The 22,398-nt window shown below is 44.7% G+C and overlaps 1 protein-coding gene across 50 annotated transcripts in view; it reads left to right on the forward strand.

The window, feature by feature from the left end:
- The window catches only part of LOC141793146 (protocadherin gamma-C5-like), a 290,533-nt gene extending 268,628 nt beyond the window's left edge, over window positions 1-21,905 (forward strand). For 17 of the 50 annotated variants that reach the window (XM_074673606.1, XM_074673601.1, XM_074673603.1 and 14 more), the window contains exons 2-5: window positions 14,259-14,317; window positions 15,289-15,342; window positions 17,627-17,724; window positions 19,264-21,905. In XM_074673606.1, the coding sequence (XP_074529707.1) occupies window positions 14,259-14,317; window positions 15,289-15,342; window positions 17,627-17,724; window positions 19,264-19,547 (495 nt within the window). In that variant the 3' untranslated portion in view covers window positions 19,548-21,905. Of the gene's footprint in view, window positions 1-7,113; window positions 9,840-14,255; window positions 14,318-15,288; window positions 15,343-17,626; window positions 17,725-19,263 lie in introns of those variants that run through there. The other 33 variants (XM_074673625.1, XM_074673621.1, XM_074673623.1 and 30 more) reach the window with 8 other exon arrangements.
- Window positions 21,906-22,398: the final 493 nt, after the last annotated feature.

Raw genomic sequence — 22,398 nt, forward strand, 5'->3', positions numbered from 1 at the left:
AGAGCTGGATGCTGTGAACCAATAGCGTGCAAGACTGTACAAAGAGATCTACTCCATCCCCCAATTCAAGCTCTCTGCTACAGCCCTTAGTGCACAGAGCTGAGAGGAGATGTGCGGTTTACAACGTGCCTGGAGTATCATTCACAATTTAAAGGACATATGTAAAACAGTGTATAATTCGGGAGATGGCTTTATTTGTTTTGTTTTGTTGATATATATCACGATGGGAAATAACCGGTTCTAACGGATCAGGGATGACAAAGACAATAGGATACCGGGACTGGAGATGGCAGGCGCTTTGGTGGATTTATTTCTTCCTCTTATGGACTACAATAGACGGACAGACTCGGTACAGCATACCAGAGGAGCTGAAACAGGGCTCTGTGGTAGGAAATCTGGCCAAAGATCTGGGTTTGGGATTATCAGACATTTTTGATCGTAAGCTGCGTGTTGACTCTGAGGCTGGTAAGCAGTATTTCAGTGTGGATGCGGGGAAGGGCGAGCTGGTGGTGAATGACAGAATAGACAGAGAGGCTCTGTGTGGACAAAGCGCCAGCTGTGTTTTACCTTTGCAGGTTGTAACTGAGAATCCGTTGCAGCTACACCGAATAGAAGTGGAAATACGTGACATCAACGACAATGCTCCTATATTTGTAACAGAGGAACGATCATTGAAGATAGCGGAATCCACTGCCATAGGCATACGGTTTCCTCTAGAAGCAGCACAGGATTTGGACGTTGGTAGTAATTCAGTCAAGTCTTACATTTTAAGTAAGAACGATTTTTTCAGTTTAAAAATCAAGGACATTTCTGGTGATCACCAAGTGCCAGAGCTTGTTTTGGAAAAACCACTGGACAGAGAAAAGCAAAATGTCCATCAGTTTTTGCTGACAGCATTAGATGGAGGAAATCCTGTCAAAACTGGAACATCAAAAATAGTAATTAATGTTCTAGACATCAACGACAATGTCCCAGTTTTTAAAAAACCTTTGTATAACGTAACAGTGCCAGAAAATAGTGTCACTGCTTCTGTTATTGTAAAGGTTGAAGCAACAGACGCTGATGAGGGTGTTAATGGAGAAATTGAGTATGCCTTTGCTGAACATACACCACAGTCTCTGTTGTCTATTTTCCAGTTGGATCCAGGTACGGGTGAAATTTATTTACAAGGACAATTAGATTATGAAACCAGTGCAGTGCACGAAATACGAATTACTGCAAAAGACAAAGGGGTACCTGAGATGGAAGGACACTGTCGTGTGAGAGTAATCGTTTTGGACGTAAATGATAATGCTCCAGAAATTGTTCTCACTTCGAACCCAAAACCTGTACCAGAAGATGCGCCAAGAGGAACAGTTGTAGCTTTAATTAGAGCACGAGACCATGACTCCGGAAACAATGGTAAAGTTACATTACAGGTACCTAAAGATTCTCCTTTTAACCTCAAACCCTCTTTTTCTAATAATTATGCTCTAGTAACCAGTGGTCCTTTAGACAGAGAGACTTTCCCTCAGTATAACATTGAGATAACAGCCACTGATTCAGGCTCTCCTCCTCTGTCCAGTAAGAAAACTATACCTGTCAGCATCACTGATGTCAATGATAACCCTCCTGTTTTCACTCAGCCCTCCTATAATGTGTATTTAAAAGAGAATGGAGTAGCAGGCTCTATACTGTACTCAGTATCAGCGTCTGACCTGGACTTTGGTGACAACGCCAAAATTTCGTACTCCATCCTGGACTCCAAAGTGCAGGACGTTTCTGTGTCCTCGTATGTTTACATCAACTCAGAGAACGGCAGCATCTACAGCATGCACTCGTTTGACTATGAGAAACTGAAGGTGTTTCAGATTCAGGTTCAGGCAAAGGATCAGGGCTCTCCGTGTCTCAGCAGCAACGCCACTGTCCATGTTTTCATCCTGGACCAGAACGACAATGCCCCAGCTGTTATTTACCCCTCCTCCGCTGTTATGGGCTCCCTCTCTCACCAGAGGATGCCCCGCTCCGCCAAAGCGGGTCACCTGGTTACCAAGGTGACGGCCGTGGACGCAGACTCGGGCCATAACGCGTGGATCTCGTACAAAGTGGCAGAGGCCACAGACGCCTCTCTGTTCACGGTCAATCTGTACACAGGGGAGGTGAGGACTAAACGGGCTGTGTCCGAGCAGGACGACTCGTCTCAGAGGCTGCGCATAGAGATCAAGGACGACGGGGAACCGGTCCAGTCCTCCACGGTCACCGTGTCCATTGTGCTGGAGGACGGTCTGCATGAGCCCATCTTAGACCTGCGACACAAAGCAGCCGAGCCCAGCAAGAAGAACGGCAGAATCACTCTTTATTTGATCCTCTCTCTGGCCTCGGTGTCCGTGCTGTCTGTGGTGACTTTTCTGGTCTTAGCTGTCAAATGCATCAGGAACAGCAGAAGCAGCGCTAGTTGCTGCACCAGACGGAGCGACTGTGACGATTACAAGAACCCCAACAGAAACCTGCAGATTCAGCTCAACACTGATGGACCTATAAAGTACGTGGAGGTCCTGGGAGGAGACATGTTGTCTCAGAGTCAGTCCTTTAGGTCGTGTATGTCCCCCATGTCAGAGTACAGTGACTTCACTCTGATCAAACCCAGCAGCACCACAGACTTTAAGGAGGTCATCAGTGTCCTGGATGCGTCTTTACCTGACAGCACCTGGACCTTTGAGAGCCAGCAGGTGAGCAGTTGTGTCTGAATTATAATCAGAAATCAGCTGTACAGTTTTCCATAAACGCAACTACATCTCTTCGCACTCCTAGTTAACACAGCAAAAGAGCTTCTTTCATATATCTTATTGGCAATAAAGCTCAAACATAGATATTTGTCTGACACATTTTAGTTTTCGGTCCTTTTTATAAATAAAATTATGAAAATATCATACGCATTTGAACTGTTCAACTGACATATTAACTTTAGCCCCTTATCATTTGGCATGGGTATAAATCCTCGCATAGTCTCTTGTTCTCTCGTCTTGAGCATTTCAGCACCACAAGGATGGACAGCGGATTGTAACAGTGGGGTGTGTGGCGGGGAGGGGGCAATTTCATGGGCTTATAGTGGTGGGCATGCCACAAGGTTTAACAAAGAAAATGGCCTATTATTGGATAAAAAAAAAATTAATTCATACACATATTTTTCATCAATTTGCGTAGACTATTTAATAATTAAAAGGATTAAAAAGAAAAAGAAAACAAGAGGATTGGAATTGAGACATTTCAAATATGGGTCAAAAAAAATCTTGTCAAAGATTTGCAATGATGCTTTGATAACTGATGGATTTCTTTCATCTTCATAATTATTTTCTAATTTATTTATTCGTCATTTAAATTGATAACTGCATCTGCTGGTGGTTTTCCATTCTTCCATTATAGTTGTGCCCTATGGTTAGTGTTTCTTTAACGATGCTGCTCAGTCTGTCATTGGACATAAGAGGTGGATGCTGTGCACCAATAGCATTCAGCACTGTACAAAGAGATCTACTCCCTCCCCCATGCAGCTTCAGGACCAAAATCACAATGCTGCGAGTGGAAGAGAGTGTGGTCAATATTGTCTGAGAATTTGGATATCACAATTCGATTTTTTCGACCATGTTCAGGCGTCGTTTTTACGGAATATATCATATTCTTGGAATACTTATTCTGACATTATGTTCTCCTTTCTTGTGGATTGGATGTGATTTATTCTACTGAATCAGGGATGACAAAGAGAATGGGATACCGAGGCTGGAGGTGGCAGGGGCTTTGGTGGCATCATTTCTTTCTCTTATGGACTACAATAGACGGACAGACTCGGTACAGCATACCAGAGGAGCTGAAACAGGGCTCTGTGGTAGGAAATCTAGCCAAAGATCTGGGTTTGGGACTATCTGAAATATTTGATCGTAAGCTGCGTGTCGCCTCTGAGGCTGGTAAGCAGTACTTCAGTGTGGATGCGGGGAAGGGCGAGCTGGTGGTGAATGACAGAATAGACAGAGAGGCTCTGTGTGGACAAAGCGCCAGCTGTGTGCTACCTTTGCAGGTCGTCATTGAAGACCCATTACAGTTACATAGAATAGAAGTTGAAATAAGAGATATTAATGATAATTCTCCTAATTTCATTTCGAGTGAATTATCTTTGAAATTGGCAGAGTTAGCAGCGGTTGGTACACGCTTCCCTTTAGAGAGCGCGGAGGATCCGGACGTTGGAAGCAATTCACTTAAAACATATACTCTAAGTAAAAATGAGTGTTTTTCACTTAAAATAAAGGAAATAGAGGGGGGTAAGTCTGTTCCGGAACTCGTATTAGAAAGGGCCCTAGATCGAGAAAAAAAAGCAGTTCACAAGATACTGTTAACAGCTTTAGATGGTGGGAATCCGGTAAGATCCGGAACATCACAAATAACTGTTACCGTGCTTGACATAAACGACAACTTCCCCGTGTTTGAAAAAAACCTTTACAAAGTATCTCTTGGTGAAGAAAGTATAAAGGGGTCTGTTATCCTCAAGCCTAAAGCAACAGATGCAGATGAAGGTCTTAATGGTGAAATATGGTTTTCATTTGGTTCCCGGACGCCAGATTCTTTACTGTCAATCTTTGATATAAATTCATTGACAGGTGAAATCTCTCTGAAAGGTGAGCTAGACTATGAAAATGCCAAATCATATGGCATTGATGTAACTGCTAAAGATAAAGGTAGCCCTGAAATGGAGGGTCACTGTCGCGTGCAAGTTGATGTTATTGATTTTAATGATAATGCTCCGGAAATTGTTCTAACTTCTCAACCAAAGCCAGTGCGCGAGGACGCTCCAAGTGGAACCGTCGTGGCTTTAATCAGTGCGCGAGACCTTGACTCCGGTGATAATGGTAAAGTGACATTACAACTTCCTCAGGGTTCGCCTTTTACTCTAAAACCCTCTTTTTCTAATAATTATGCTCTAGTAACCAGTGGTCCTTTAGACAGAGAGACTTTCCCTCAGTATAACATTGAGATAACAGCCACTGATTCAGGCTCTCCTCCTCTGTCCAGTAAGAAAACTATACCTGTCAGCATCACTGATGTCAATGATAACCCTCCAGTTTTCACTCAGCCCTCCTATAATGTGTATTTAAAAGAGAATGGAGTAGCAGGCTCTATACTGTACTCAGTATCAGCGTCTGACCTGGACTTTGGTGACAACGCCAAAATCTCTTACTCCATCCTGGACTCTAAAGTGCAGGACGTTTCTGTGTCCTCGTATGTTTACATCAACTCAGAGAACGGCAGCATCTACAGCATGCACTCGTTTGACTATGAGAAACTGAAGGTGTTTCAGATTCAGGTTCAGGCAAAGGATCAGGGCTCTCCGTGTCTCAGCAGCAACGCCACTGTCCATGTTTTCATCCTGGACCAGAACGACAATGCCCCCGCTGTTATTTACCCCTCCTCCGCTGCCCTGGGCTCCCTCTCTCACCAGAGGATGCCCCGCTCCGCCAAAGCGGGTCACCTGGTTACAAAGGTGACGGCCGTGGACGCAGACTCGGGCCATAACGCGTGGATCTCGTACAAAGTGGCAGAGGCCACAGACGCCTCTCTGTTCACGGTCAATCTGTACACAGGGGAGGTGAGGACTAAACGGGCTGTGTCCGAGCAGGACGACTCCTCTCAGAGGCTGCTCATAGAGATCAAGGACGACGGGGAACCGGTCCAGTCCTCCACGGTCACTGTGTCCATTGTGCTGGAGGACGGTCTGCATGAGCCCATCTTAGACCTGCGACACAAAGCAGCCGAGCCCAGCAAGAAGAACGGCAGAATCACCCTTTATTTGATCCTCTCTCTGGCCTCGGTGTCCGTGCTGTCTGTGGTGACTTTTCTGGTCTTAGCTGTCAAATGCATCAGGAACAGCAGAAGCAGCGCTAGTTGCTGCACCAGACGGAGCGACTGTGACGATTACAAGAACCCCAACAGAAACCTGCAGATTCAGCTCAACACTGATGGACCAATAAAGTACGTGGAGGTCCTGGGAGGAGACATGTTGTCTCAGAGTCAGTCCTTCAGGTCGTGTATGTCCCCCATGTCAGAGTACAGTGATTTCACTCTGATCAAACCCAGCAGCACCACAGACTTTAAGGAGGTCATCAGTGTCCTGGATGCGTCTTTACCTGACAGCACCTGGACCTTTGAGAGCCAGCAGGTGAGCTGAACAATTATAGTTGACTCTTTGTGACTTAGTATCTGACTGCCAATATCGCAATGAGTCACAGCCTTTTTTTTCCTGTTGCCTTTAATCGTTGTGTTAGCTTTTCAGGGGTTGTTTCCATTCACATAAGGATTTGAAATTCATACTGCTGTTTCGTACAATCATATTTCTTGTTCGTCAGTTTCTGCTTATACTGTGTCCAAAACCACAGAAATCATTAATACTTTCTATCTATGTGCTGAAGACAAACTTAATGACAAAAATTTTAGTCTAAAAAATAGCATGAAATAAAATAAAATTGTCTATGTGTTATCTGGAATGTAGAGACATGCCAATATACTACAAAAACATCGTTATTTTCAACCAAAACTTAATCTTCCTTTTTTGATTTTTAACTAAATGAAGTACTTTATTCTATATTTCAGTCTTAACCATTTATCTGTCGGTCATTGATTCCGATTTTTTTTTTTTTTGCAAAAAGGTTTATCCTACGTGGCATTTCCATCATCTCCGTTTGTATTTGGACAAAATTTGTGAAGTGGGAAACTAGTTTGGAAATCCCGCCCCCCTGCGGATACAAATAGTACTGCTATAAATAACAGCTGTTTCAGTAGTGGCTGTTTTTGCATAACAAGTTTTTCAATGAGAGCACGTGACCTTTCATAGTGTTAATATCTTGATGGGTCATTTCTGAGAGAACGTTCAAAGGATTTTTCCATCTCTAACAAGACTGTCCTTCGTCATTCTGCTTCTCTCAAAGTTTTTGCTCTGAGAGTGGAGGTGATACTTGCCTGTCAGTGGAAGGGGAGTCACTGGAAAGTTTTCATAGTGTGCCTGCATGAGTGAGTGTGCTTGTGTGTGTGGGAGTGAACTCCGTGTGAGAGCAGATCCAGCCCCGTCTTCCAATAAGAGGGAAGGCCTCTGTGGTACTTCCCCGCCCACGGGGGGAGTGAGGCGGAGGACACAGAGCTCAGAGTTTCACAGGAGGCAGAAAATACTTTGATTTTCGTCTCGTTTCCCCGTAAAAAACGCAGCCATGATCACATCAAAACTTCCCATCGCTCTGTTTTTGAAACGTAAATGTTTTTCATCGAGCCTGGCAGCCTCGTTCTAACTTCACCATGGATACGTTACGGTGAAAGAGGGAGCAGAAAACTTTTCCATTCTCCGATCCTCGGAGAGCAGCACAATGGACTCGAGACAGAGGAAGCGCCCCGGAGCTGGGAGGCTGGGGACGCTCTGCTTCTATCTGGCTTTCCTCTCCTCTGCGTCCGCTCAGCTAAGATACTCTGTGTCGGAAGAACTGAGCCCGGGCTCTGTCGTTGGGAATATTGCTAAAGATTTGGGTCTCACTGCTCAGCTGATGGTTCAGAGGAGGTTGCGGGTGGTCTCGGAACCCACAACGCAGTATTTTGAGGTGAAACAAGCAACCGGTGAGTTAGTTATTAAACAAAAAATCGACAGAGAGCAATTGTGCGAATTAAACTCAGCGTGTTCGCTAAACCTTCAGATAGTTCTGGAGAATCCTTTGGACAGTCAACGTATTGTTGTAGAAATTCTGGATGTTAATGACAACGCACCGCAGTTTTCTACAAGCAACATTTCTTTGGAGATATCAGAGGCGGCCGCGCCGGGCACAAGGTTCCGCCTGGAGAGCGCACACGACCCAGATGTTGGAACTAACTCGTTACGCACTTACCATCTCGCAGCAAATGACTTTTTTACTTTGAATGTAGAAACTAAAAGTGATGGCAGCAAGTTTCCTGAGCTCGTGGTGGATAAATCTTTGGACAGGGAGACGCAGGCCTCGTTTCGCCTGTTGCTCACAGCTGTCGATGGGGGTCAGCCGGAGAAATCAGGCTCAACACTTTTGCTCATTAAAATTCTGGATGTGAATGACAATGCGCCAGTCTTTGATGAACCGGTGAACAGAGTGCGGCTTTTAGAAAACGTTGCACGGGGCACTTTAGTAACGAAATTAAACGCGTCTGACACGGACGCGGGTAATAATGGAGAAATATCTTTCCTGTTTAGTAAATACACACCGGAACGCGTCCTCAACCTCTTCAGTGTGGATTCTAAAAGCGGGGAGATTCGTGTGAAGGGGGAAGTGGATTATGAGAAGGCCTCAAGTTACCACATCACAGTGCAGGCCAGAGATGGGGGCTCTCCTGCTATGGAGGGTTCCTGTAACGTCATAGTGGACATCATCGATGCAAATGACAACGCTCCTGAGGTGACACTGACGTCACTGACAAGTCCCATCAGAGAGGACTCAGCACCACAGACTGTGATAGCCCTCATCAGCGCCCGGGACCTAGACTCTGGTGTAAATGGAGAGGTTAAACTTTCAGTCCAACCAGGTTTGCCTTTTAGATTAAACTCAGCTTCTGACATGCATTACAGCCTCACCACTGCTGGGAACCTGGACCGTGAGACTGTCCCTGAGTACACAGTGGTTATCAAGGCCACTGACGCTGGATCCCCTCCCCTTTCATCACAAACTACTTTTGTAGTGAAGCTCTCTGATGTAAATGACAATTCCCCCGTTTTCTCACAGCCTTCATACTCTGTGGACGTCCCAGAAAACAATGCTCCCAGTGCCCCCATTGCTGTTGTTTCAGCCACTGATCCTGACCTGGGTGACAACGCTCGCATCTCCTACTCCATCCTCCCCAGCATGGTGCAGGGCTCTCCCATCTCATCCTATGTCTACATAAACCCAGAGAGCGGCCAAATCTACAGCATGCGCTCACTGGATCATGAACAGCTTAATGCTTTCCGTATCGAGGTGCAGGCCCGGGATGCTGGGGTGCCCCCTCGGACAGCAAATGTCACTGTACATGTGTTTGTTGTGGACGTGAACGACAATGTACCAGCGATTGTACACCCTGCGTTCCCAAAAGATAAAAGATTAGAACTCACTGTGCCCCGATCTGTCGTCCCAGGGTACCTCATAAACAAACTTGTAGGGGTTGATGCAGACAGCGGGCACAATGCATGGCTGTTTTATTCCATTGCCCCTGGACCAAATGCTGGCATATTCCGTATTGGGGCTCATAGTGGTGAGCTCCGCACAGCACGCAAGTGGGCTGAAGAGGACGTGGGCTCAACGTATGACATCATGGTTATTATTCAAGACAATGGCGACCCGCCTAAGTCCACTTCTGTGAACATTACTGTAACAGTGGATGAGAAGGGCTCAGCCATCGAAGCCCCTGATAGTCCTCGCCGAACAAACTTTCACCACCGCACAGGGATGTCAGAACTTACCCTGTACCTCATCATCTCTCTAGCTTGTGTGTCAGCTGTGTCCTTCATCACTTTTGCTGTTCTCATGGTACGCTGCCTCAGGCACCGTGGCCCCGGGCTGGGAGACTCTGACTGCTGCTGCTATGGACACCCCAGGTCCAGCCGCTACCATCAGAGACCCAGCAAGGATCTGCACCTGCAACTTAATACTGATGGACCAATTCGTTATATGGAGGTAGTGGGAGGCCCCCAGGAGCCCCACACACGCACCTACAGGCCCTGCTACTCCACCTTATCCAGCCGGAGTGACTTTGTATTTATGAAGACACCCATGCTGAGTCACAACAACACACTCAACATGACACTCAGCAGGAAGCACCTTATGAACTCAGCCAGTGAGGTGAGGGATTAAGAGGGGGAGTAAGCATGGCATGGTGGGGTATGTCATGGCCTAATACAGGTTTTCATATTCATCAACAGGTCTGAGAAATACAAAAGGTCTCTCAACAAGTTCACATTTTTTCTGTTAGTCATGGTTAAATGAATACGTCAGAAGATGTCCTCATTCATCCATAGCTTTTTATCTCTGACCTTTATTGTTTTAGATATCTTGTTTTGTTTTATCTTTGTGTGATAAGAAAACAATTGCAGCTTTGTTGTCCCACTTCAAAGTGTGGCTTAATATTTAATCTGACCCCAGGCTAGGAAATGTGGTTACTATCTCTGGCTTCCAGAAACTAAAGAAGGAGAAAGAAACTGGAAAAAGATACAGATAAACAGAGTCATGCAGCAAAGGGTGCTGGGGATAGCTAAATGTTTGGCTTAGTAAAGGAGAAATGGGGCAACAGAAAAGGTTCTAACAGATGGAGGGGAGGAGACAAGCAGATGAAAATTTGTCCTGTGGTGTTGGCTCAGGGAAATGGCTGGGAGAGAGGAAAACAGGGTGACTATAAGAAAGAGGGAGGGATGTGGGGTGAAGGAGAGGAAAAGGGCTGAGGAAACAAAACGGTGAGAGGGTTGGAGGGAAGGAGTCAGGAATAATGTAGCTGAAAAACAGGAATTCATGGGGTCAGTGGCCCGACCCCTGACTTCCTGTTGTCCTCTGAACCTTTGGTGATTGGTTCCAGAGCTCAGGACATCACATGAGTGAGGCTGAGCTGAGTGTCTCTATTCAGAACAGTTATCTTTAATTTTTTACCTCTAGATCCTAAGAGACACAAGTTATTCTGTGTTGTGATACAACATGAGCACTGTTAGAAATCAGAAATGGCTGAATGAAAAAACAATGTTTCTCACTCTGCCCTCTTTAAATCGCCTATCTTTATTTATCAGTGAGTTATGTTAACTCTGGTGTTCGTTGCTGAAAGCTTTGGTGAAAACTTTCCACTGCACTATGACATGTTTATCCTTGTGTCTGTCTAGTATCAAATCCCTCATGCCTCTGTACTGCATAGAAACTCTTTCTGTGTTCTGGATTAGGTTGTCCCTGAGGTCAGCAGGCTACCATCTGTCTCTCTGCTCTAGTGACACGTGTGCGACGGGGACAACAGAGGAATTGAAAGCGAGTGATGGATAGAGAGACAGGAAGGATGGCTTTACGCACGTGTGCCACAGCGACAGACGGCACAGGCTGTAAAGGCTTTAGAGCGGCAGTCATCACTCTGGGTGTTTATGTGCTGAGTGTGAGATTGTGTCTACAAAACATTGGGCACAAGGAGTTCTCCAGTGGTGTAATCTTAGCAGGACCCTAGAGGCCTCAGCCCTGATTATCAGTCACTTCCCACTGGCCGTCTTTGTATCCTCCACTCATCGGCAGTTTGCTGTCCTGGCACACTCTGTCAAGCTGCTTGAGACAGGAAAAAAAATCTCACCAAACCATTTTTTCCCTCTGGAACATTAAGATAAAGTAAATTTTTGCTGTTGTAAATTTGTCCAGGGGCATGCTGCTCTGTAGATCAGATGATCAGTGATTCAATTACTTTTTTAAAATTGGCTCTGTGAACAAACATGTCCTGTTGTCATACGTTTGATACATTGGCAAAATTGCCTGTCACCACCTTTATATATATTTGTTCTTGAGAGAAGATATTGGAGCAGGATATGAACAGTTCCATCATCATTTGTTTGCCTTTCAGTCTAAGTCAGTGAAGAGTTATAAGGACTGACACGTGCGCTGTGTCCAGCTGAGTGGTTTGTTGACACTTTTTATGGATGGTAAAACTGCACATGCTTAAAACTAGCCCATAGTGTTCAGTTAAGGTTATTGTCCTCTGAGTCATGAGAGGCATTTTTAGATCATACACCACACATTGTGCTTCATCTGAGGGCCAGCTTTTCCTTTATCATGATTCTAAAGTGTTACAGATGGATTATTCTTTAGATTTTATATCCTGTCTCTATTTTTTTAAAGATTTCTCCACATTGCTTGACATTATGTTCATACGGTGTGGTGCGTGTGTTCATGTGTGTACAGTGAAGGTTATCAGAGCAACAGAAAAGACTCCACTTCCTTTTTTTCAGACAGCACCAGGTGCAGTCCAGCCACAGATCCCTTAACACCAGTACAATTTGTGTGTGTCAGGAAACTGAATCTTCCTCACCGAGCACCAGATGGACCTCTGTGTGTGCAGGAAGGGTTTGAATGTGCTTTAGGTGTATTCCTACGAAGATGAGAGAGGAAAAAGATGAGATTTGTTTCTTTCTATTTACCCAAAAACAGGGAAGAGGAGAGGGAAGTCCACTTGTGCTCACATGAGTCCGGCTCGAATGGAAAGGTGTTTACAGTATTTGTATCATAAATATTAATCTCATCACTCTCATGAAATATTTGTGTACTTAGTCTGGTTAAGCTCATTGGCAAGCCTCATAACTGGATGGTTCACTCTGTAGATGAAGAAAGCAGACTGATGGTGTTTAAAGCTTACAGGGTGGAAAAAGTCCTATTGCATGAGATCCAGACCCACAGAGCTGTAATCCCTCCATGCACTGGCCTAGTCTTCAGCTGTAGTCTGTTTGACCTCTCTTTCCATGTCGTGCCTCTCTTAAGAACTTGGGTTACAAAAAAGGCCATGCATTTTTAGAACAGCTCAATCTCACCTTCTTTTAAATGGATGAACTTAGTTTAGAGACTTATGAGAGAGGCTTTAATCAATGAAGCTTAACCAGAGTTTGATCCTCGTTTGTGATTTTACCTACTTTTAGTTTTTCCTAACAAATGTCTGAAGATGTCAGAATAAGTTTGTGCAGACAGGCCCGTCCTTAATGAAACATACAGAATTAGAGTGCAGTTCAATGACAGGTACCCTTTTTTCCACATGCCTGGAGTAGAGTGGGACCTGACCTTGGAAGTCACTAGCGTGTGCCTGTGAGTGTCTGTGTGGTAAGAGCGAGTCACACAGCTGGAATGCTGGGCCTCTCTGTGGATGTTTGCCTGCGCTCAGTGCTGATCTTCTTGGCTCCCCACTGGCGCTCAGACAGACTTGCTTGCCCACGCTTATGTACACTTCTCTGAGTCCATTTTTAGATAAACATCAACCACGCTGTGTTCTGACGAGAGTTCAAATATGTCTTCTTCCTGCCTTCCATAGCAGTTTGATAATGTAGTAATGACAAACTTGTGGCGTTGCTCAGTATGTGGACGTTATTGAGTAGACGTGTCTTCTTTATGTGTTTCTCCCATAGTGTTGAAGACTTGATTGATGGTGTTTAATAACCAGCAGAGTATGGAGTTGTTTTGTTTTTGTCTTTATGTGTTCACACATTTTATCTTTTAGACTAATGTCCTTCACAAGTTCATAGTACAGCATTGAAATACCACAATTCCAGTCGTCACTCCTCCATCGAGTCTCTTTTAAACAAGCTCTGCCCTCAAAAAGTCACCTCATGTGTTCATTAGTCATCTGTACTTAAAAAGATGCCCCATCAGTCATGGTCACCAACAATCCTGTTTCCTTTGTGTATGAATTTTTGTTTATAGGAATTTTCTCTTTGGGTTGTCTCTGCTACTCTCTCGCGCTTCATTCCATCATTCCCTTGGGTGGAACAGCTCTTTTAATAATGCAGCACATCGTCCTGCTAGCCTGCCTCTCTCCGGGGAGCTCTTGTGTCGATTAGGCGGTAGAATCTGGAGCCAAGCCAGGGGTCTATTCACCGCATCACTGCACAACAAGAGAGACTGAGAGAGGGAAAGAGCCAGAGAGATGGAAGAGGCATGGTGGCATGGCTAGTGAGGTAGAGATGGACAGGACTGCAATAGGCTCAAGGACATTAATAGAGAGAAGCAGAGACATAGGAGGCAGGCTTTTATCGCTGTGGAGCCACGGAGGTATATTTGTCTTCTGGAAGCTTCATCAAAATTACATTTACTCTCTCTAAAGGACTAAATCTGTCCTCTGCGTCTATATCAAAAAGTATATCAACTGTTGTGTTCTTTTATCTAATGTTTGAAAAGCATTAATGATTCTGAAATGCTTCATTTTAGAGGCTTCTGACACCATTTTTTGATGATCGTGTATTTCCTCTTTTCATAATACATGTCGTCCTTTCTATTTAATGAGCAGAGCCCCAGTTGTTTCTGTGTGTGCATGTGTTTGCTCCTCCTCTGCAGCATTCATGCTCCACTGCTTTGGAACAACATGGGAGCCTGAGCACACAGATATCTGTTGCCAGCAGTGATTTTTGTCAAGAGCAGGTTTACATACACCAAAACACACAAACACGCATTAGCAACAAACCAACATCCTATGGACACCTGAGACACTCCCAGCTGTTGTTTCAGTGAAACACAACATTCATGTTGCTACTTCTTTTCTCTTTACAGCAAAAGCCTCCAAACAATGACTGGCGCTTCACACAGGGACAGAGACCCGGACCTAGCGGGTGAGTAAGATGAGCATCACACACACACACTGTTAAAACTCCCACTAATGTTCTGCACAAGGCAAGCTGATTGAAAGACAGAGGGGGTGATGAAGGATGAGGAAAAGGAGGAGGGGGATGGTATAGATCTCACTGCCTGCAGGAGGCTGAATACAAATCAAACACGACATCAGAGACGCAATGGCATCATCTGAGCCTGACTTTAAACTTCACTGTCGTCCAGATTTGATTTCAGGCTGCATGTTGCTCCATGACACGTCTCAGTGAAGTCAGATTCCTGCTTTACACTCCTGAAAAAAGCATCTCTGCCTGGTTGCAGGCTGCTTTATAAAATGGCTGCCGCAGCCTCCACTCCCCCTCCCCCTCTGCTCCTCTCCTCTGCGCTCTCTCAGCCTGTGCACCATCATTCGCTACTACTGATGAGGGATGGGGACCACAGCTAGTGGGGGGATGGGACTCTGTTTTTATCATTCTCACTCTACATATCTTGCCATGGGGAAATCGTACACACTGGTTATTTTATCTTTGCTTTGGACACAAGTGACTGGCTTATTGAAACACATGAAACACATGAGATGAACCATGTTCTTATTCTTGCCGTGTGTTTTAGTAACAGTTTGTGTTGATGGTTTATGCTTGCTCTGTGCATACTGTGTGGTTTAAAATGGAGCGCGTGCAGTAAGGGTTTTCACAACATTGATTGCTCAACACATTCTGTGAGTCAAAGCTTCTCCCTGAAACAAACCAGCTGGGGCAGAGAGGAAAATGTCAGATTCATTTAATAAACACACACCGCTGCAGGATAGAAGAGGAATACTTACATCATGGGTACACTGGATTTATTTCATGTTAGAGGAGCAGGAAAAAAGATCACTCTCACACATTTTAGCTGAGATTTAGCACAAAGTCTCAGCATTTCAGTCAAAAACACAATGACTCTGTTCAGTCTGTATAACATGTTGTGCTTTTAGTCCCCACATGCCATACGGTACACACATACGATGGACGCCGAAGAATGGGACAAGGTACAGACTCAGACTTAGATGCTGTATGATCACCTTCTGTTCTTAGCAGCTGATCTGTGTTCAGTTTTATCCACTCACTGTTCAAAAACCAGAGGAATCTGATCACAGATCAGCTGCTAAGAGCAGAGAGTGCTGTGATTTTTTTTAGGTAGTGCACTGCAGTCGAGTGCTGTGCTGTGTAGATGTACCTAACCCATAGCTTCTGTTAGTCTCCCTAAGAGTTTGATGGGGTTTGTTGATCCATGTGCATAGGCCACAATGCTTGCTGTGGCATAGAAAGGACTGTACCACTTTTGATTTTGCGTGCAGTGTTTTTGTAGATTTGTTCTGCCTTGTGTGTGTGTGTGCGTGTGTGTGTGTGCTATTGCTCTACATAAAGTCATTCAAGTCCAAGAAATCTTGCTTTCCCTCTTTCTACAAGAGTGCCTTACCATACACTGCTGCCTTTGATGTTTGTCTGTGATGGTTGTAGCCCAACATCACCACATGTGGCTTGTTCATGTGATTTATCCACTGAGTGACGGCAGAAAAAAGAACAATGCAGCCAGTTGAGTCTTGACTGTGTGCTTCAAAATACCTTCTTTAATGGAAGAAACAGCTCCTGTTGAATGTCTTTGAGGTCAACAGCTACATGAGACAGATGTTAGCATGTGCAGAGTTTGAAGTTCAAAGTTTACATCCAGAAGATTCTCAGCAGAGCAACAAGGAGCTGTCTGTGAAGATAAAACATGTCATGTAAGGTTGCAGGGGAAGTTCTGTCTAGCACAACCAAACACGTCTCTCTGGACCACAGTTCGCAATCTTGGCCACAGGAAGTGATAATCCTGACCACAGGAAGGGCTTAACACAACCACAGGATGTGATAAGTACAGAGACGTGCTAATTTAGCACAAATGAAGCGTTGCCTTTCATCTTAAGCAGGCACAAAATGGCTACCCTGCCTTCACTGTCCCTGCTCTCGGGACGTCTGTTTCTCGTTGGCTGCTCTGCTCAGACAGTACATGTTTCTTTCTGTCAGTGTTTTTCTGGCACTGAACGAAAAACCAATTTAGAGATTTGGCAGAGAGATTTGGCAACCTGCTCTCGAAAAAAAAAGAGAAGCTTTTTGTTAAAGCTCTCCTTTCTCCCTTATCCCTTGGGTTCTCCCTCATTTCTGTGGAGCAGAAGTTTTTTTCTTTGCACATCACATATATCTAACTCATATATACATCCAGTGAGTCTTTCTTTCCTCGTGTATCACTGTCGTATCAAGAACTTGATACCTCTGTTTCCTCTAAATCCCTGATGTGCAGTTGGTTGTCCCCTTTGGTGCAAAACACTCCACCAGGACTTTTTCCCCCCATGTCCCTGTAGGCTAATGACCCTCCATCAGATGCCTCAGGTGGTTTGTTATTGCCCAGAACAGTCAAATGAGCAGTGTATAGCACTCACACACACACACACATGCTTGAGTCAGGGGGATTTGTTAGCAGTTAAAACTGTGAGTCTCATTATCGCTTGACAAGAACTTTAGCGCGGCATCAATAATGATTTTTAAGGTTGTTTTGTGACTGTTGCAGTGAAGTGGCATTGTTAACAGTTGTATGATGAAGATACCTCATGTTTGAATACATGTAAAACTCTTAGACCCTGAGGTTTAGGTTTATTAAAACATTGTGAACAGTATGAAAAGCCTGGATTAGAGCGTGGTGATCAGTGTTCAGCTGTGGGGCTTGTGTTGCCTGTCACAGGTGTGGGAATATAAAGCAGGAGAGCATAATAGGTCCCAGGTTTGCTTTCTCCTCTGTTTTCCCACATGCAAATTGCAAACCTTAGATAAACACGCCTTTGAAGGTGAAGTTTGCCCAGATGGAAATGTTCAGAGCTCAGCAAGCGCTGTGTTTGTGTGACTGTACAGACAGCTATTTCCTTTAAAAGTGGGTCATCAATATGGTTAAATATTTTGTAGATGCGCTCATGGCCATACCACAGAGAGTGAGTGTCCTACATTGTTTACTGTGTGTGGAGGCTGAACACGCTTGCTACTGTGTGCAGGCACATTTGTATTTGCCTCAAATAGAGTGTGTTCAGAGGTGTGTGTTTGTTTGAGACACACCCTGTTTTGTAAACTATACATCCTCCTTGTTATCCTTGCTGCCTACAGGCTGTGTACTTCACTGTCAGCTGCTTTGCCTTTACACCATAAACCACCAACTGTCAAACCAGTCAGCTAAACACACACACACACACTGCAGAAGATGATGCCTCAGTATTTACTCTTGCTCTTTCCTCATTTTTTTTGCAGGGCTGCTGGAGGACCTGAGGTCGCTATGGGAACTGGCCCCTGGCCCCAACCCCCAACTGAGGCTGAGCAGCTCCAAGCCCTGATGGCAGCAGCTAACGGTGAGTCCTATACCTCCTCGTCTCTTTCTGTCTGTCTGTCTGTGCATCTCCATTCTTTCAACCAGCTACTATCTCTTCACACGCTTATTGAGTGTGCGTGGGTAGCTACAGTTTATTCAGGTTCTCATTTGGTTGGAGGGCAGCGAGCCAGACTCACTCATTGATATAGAGCTCTGAGCCCACATTGATGTTTCCATGAAGCGTTGATGATTATCCAGAGGAAGCCTGGGATGATATTTAGACAGTGGGTGATCGTATCTGCAGCTCCTCATACATGATACAAACAGCACGGTCTGTGTGTTGAGGTCAGTAACATGACAGAGGCACGTTTCCACTGTACACACTGATTACATGCAGCGTTTTATCATAAGCAGCGGCCTCTATATGCACAAGAACAGTTATATAATAATACACAACCTGCAGGTTCATGCATCTGCTTCCCATGTCTCACAACGGCACTGCCTTCCTTTATCTGTTTCCTGCATTCACACTGATTCATCCTCAGGGTGTTGCAGTGGAAGCTTCAGTAATTCATTGGAAAAATACCCTTAAGTTCTGTATTGAGTGCAGAACAGTGACACTCTGTAAAGTGGTACACAAACAATCACGAAGGGTCGAGCTGATCAAGATTTATTGCCAAACAGACCCTGGTCATTGTTTCCACTGTTTTCATAACAATTGACACATTACATCGCCCTGCCTCCACTCACACACACATGCATATAAACCCTCCCCCATCTTGGATGCTGCACAGGACATGGTGTGATATTTTTCCATTGGAACCAAAAGTCTCAGAGAGGAAAGGCTCTGTGCTGTGTGTAGCGGTGACCTATATGTCAGCACTGAGTGAGACAGAATGAACATTCAGCGCCATCAGGAAGGACAGAGCGAACTGAGCATATAATACACACAGTGTTGTCTGTCTTCTTAAAGTAAAGTGTTTCCAAGCACAACAGAAGAGCAAACAACTGGACGGAGCGCAGAGAAAGAGCAGACAAAAGATGGAAAAACGATGTTTGGAGTTGGTGCTGTGGCTCTGTGGAAACCAGTGCAGTTAGCACGACAGTTCTGCCTGCATACGTGTGTTTATATAGGCTGAGAGGAGCTACGGGGTGGGGGAGGGAGCATTTGTGACTCTGGCCCTGCAATGCAGGGGCTGTGAGAGAATTATGAGAGGAGCAGCTATGTCATGCGCATGAACAGTCAGGGCTGAGGGATAGAGAAGCAGGAACACATTTCTTCCACCCCTAAGAACAAAAATATGAATAACAGTACGGTTCATACTTTGTCTGTTCATCATGATTTAGTATAACTCATTTTTTTCATGTAGATTAAGTCTTCCTTCAGTCAAGCTTCTCCTCCCTGTAGGAAGTGTAGAAATGTAATTGCCTTGCTCTCTTTTTTGACCTCTCTCCATTTCACTCCTGCAGTATAACACTCTCACTAAAACTTTCAGTTTCCTGTTGTCTAACAAGTTTCACCCCTCTCTCCTCTCCCTCCTCACCCCTTATTCCCCCACTCTGTCTCTCTTCCCCCTAGAAGTGAGTGAGGCTACAGGCACCCTGGGGCCCGGCACCATGGGCTTGAGCACCCGCTACAGCCCCCAGTTCACCCTGCAGCACGTGCCCGACTACCGTCAGAACGTCTACATCCCCGGGAGCACAGCCACCCTCACCTCCAACCCACAGCAGCAGCAGGCCACGGCCCAGCAGGCCACCCAGCAGGCGCTGCCCCCACCCCAGATCTCAGCCCAGCCTGAGCCCCCAAAGGCCGCCCAGACCCCTGCCTCCAAGAAGAAGTCCACCAAGAAGGAGAAGAAGTAAAGCTGGACAGAGGGAGGTGGAGGAATGACAAACCCTGCCTGACACGATGAGAAATTCAGCCCCCCATACCCCTCCATTAAGTATCTCTCTGCTCTGCTGTCACTCATGCTAGCCACGGTCTAAATTACGACAGCAAACCACTACATGGACGATGTTGATTGGTGTTTGTAAGAGTATCTTGAAGAATCTGAATGTGCTGAAGGCTGTTACTGGTGTTGATACCCGTGCTGTACTGAAGGTCGTGTGTTGCTCACGTAATCTTTGTAGATAGTTTTGGCAGGGTATGGGGGGTTTTAATGATTCTTTTTTTGTTTGTTTTGGGGAAAATCAAATGAACTTGGACTAAGAGATTCAGTTTAAGGAACCTTGCTGGGATGCCAAGGCTGTGCGCAGTCATGTATTCAGAGATGAAATGTTAATGTCTTTCATGTTGGATTTATTGTGCTCTTTCCCTGAGGAGGAAAGGCCGCTATTGTAAAGTACGCTAGTCGCCATTCATTAGATTCTTATATAGGGTCAGCCTTGCAGGGTCTTAAAGCATAAGTCCTGTGGATATAAGGCGGCTGGTAAACAGGTATAACAGCTGTTCTGCATGCTCTTTAAGGTTCAAAACACTTATACTAGTTTAGAGTTGCAAACTATGCATTGCAAAAGCAAAGGGGAGGACACCCTGAATCTTTTATCCTCCGTCCAATCGCAGGTCAAAAAATGCATATGTAGCATTTATTTGACGCAAAATGAAATTTACTTTTGTAATCATAGTTTTAAAAAGTTGACTCTCCTGATGATTTTATGACCTGAGCATGCACCCAGAGGAGGGGGGGTGACGGCAGAGGGTGGGGCGTCATGGCGTGTTGTCAAGGAGTCTTGAGCCGTGCTGTCCACGCAGGTGGGAAAGCAGCAGGGACCAGCTTTTTGTAAAACAGCCTCCAGATGGGCACAAACATGTCCTGCTGCCCCGCACCCTCCACTCTCCCCTCCTCTCACCAAGCTTGTGTCCTCCTGCACTTCACACCCAAACGAGAGCCAAACAAAGAGAAATGCACTGTCTGTATTCTGAGGATTAGAGCGTAGGGGGTAGTGATCACTTGGGTCTTAGATGTGGTGAACTTAAGTGTTGAGGAGTTTCCAGACCCCAGAGTATTTCCCGTCACTGTCCTTAAGTGCTGAAGAAACTCCTTGATGTGACACAGTAACATGTTTTTTGTTTGTTTTCTGGAGATAAAGCATTGATAGCATAGAAGAATTGTTTGTTTAAGATATGAAGTCTTTACTTTGCCGTCCATCTGTCCATCAGGCCTTTGGCCAGAAACAACTGCATGAGAAGAGGCAGCTTGCAGGCTGGGTCAGTGGGCTGGAAGGAGTGTGGTGAGGGGTAAACAGACTGAGGTTAAATCCACTAGAAGGGTGGGAAACATCCCTGGCTCTACCCACTGAATGTACAGAGGAACCACTGTCCCTTCACCTTTCTCTAATGCACTGACCCAGGTGGAGGGCGACACAGCTGTCCCTGCTGGTGAGGACAAACCACTCGAGAGCCCTCTGAAACGTCCCTCTTCATGTAAACCATCCGGAAACCTCAGCCTGTCTGCCACTCACCTCCCTCCTCACCCCCTGCTCCTGTGAGGCTCTCCCCCACTGTAAATAAACACAAGTCCTGTCAATGGTATGAGCCGGTTTGTACAGTAGGGACCATCTCCAACATTTTCAAAACAAGAGTCCCTCTCCACAAGGCACAGCGTACCACTGGAATGTGTTGCATTTTGTTTTTCAAGAAAATTAAGAAAACCACAGCTGGAAAAAAAAAAAAATCAATACTGAATAAAAACCTGAGATGTTCTTCAACAGTTTGTGTTGCGATGTAGTAACTAAGCACCATGGAAGCCAACTAACTCTTCAGTGTACATAAAGAATTAAAGATAACTTTAGATAAGTAAACAAAGTGACACACGTAGACTAGTTAACTTGTGATATGTGTTGCGCATATTTTTGTGTTCATTTTCTCTCTACTATCTTTTATCACCCTCTAAAGACAGAATAGAAAAAAAAATATGGAAATGTTTCTATCCTTCTGTAACCTCCTAATGTTCTTTTGCGGTGATTTTATCTTGTGCATTTGTGAAAGAATGCCTCTCATTCTCTTTCTGTCCATATGAACAAATGATTATAAATATATATGTGTAAGTCCGTCCGCTGCTGAATTAATACTACTCTATCCTGCTGTATTATCCTTCTTATCAAATGCTTAGCCCCCACGCTTTACCCCTGTGTTACTCTTATTTTTATGCTAATATTTATATTGCTGTTTTATTTTCTCTTGAACACTGACATTTCAAATAAAAGATTCTGAAATCATTTAAAAACACTCGTGCTTGTGTGTTTTCTTCTATTCTACTGTGTGATGTTTTTTTTATTATAGAGACTACAATGAGTTAACTTTGTGCGTCATCAGCACAACTTGCACTGTTAATTCATGAGAGTATCTAGTGAAAGCATTTGCTACCAACTTTCTTGAGGCTTTTTTGTGTGACCTACATTCAGCAGGACTGCGGCTCTCAGAATGTTTCCCAGGAAGCTTTGCAGCACGATGCTCCAATTCAGGTTTTTTTAAGCCTGTTTGGAAGCAAAAAAGCATAAAATCAAAATGGTATAGGGATTTTATTCTGAATAAACTGCCTTCCAACCTTCTCTTTTTCTCTAGAAATACCATAAATGAGAAGAGAGAATTTGGTCATTTTCTTTGACACAATGACCCATAATAATAATAATAATAATAATAATAATAATAATAATAATAGCATTTTTCAATACAAGTAAAAAGTGCTTCACAAAAAGCAATAAAAAAGGCCAA

The sequence above is a fragment of the Halichoeres trimaculatus genome, unplaced genomic scaffold (assembly GCF_033239565.1).
Source record: "Halichoeres trimaculatus isolate MK-OKI-2021-1 unplaced genomic scaffold, fHalTri1.1 fHalTri1_scaffold_7, whole genome shotgun sequence".
Lineage (NCBI taxonomy): Eukaryota > Metazoa > Chordata > Actinopteri > Labriformes > Labridae > Halichoeres > Halichoeres trimaculatus.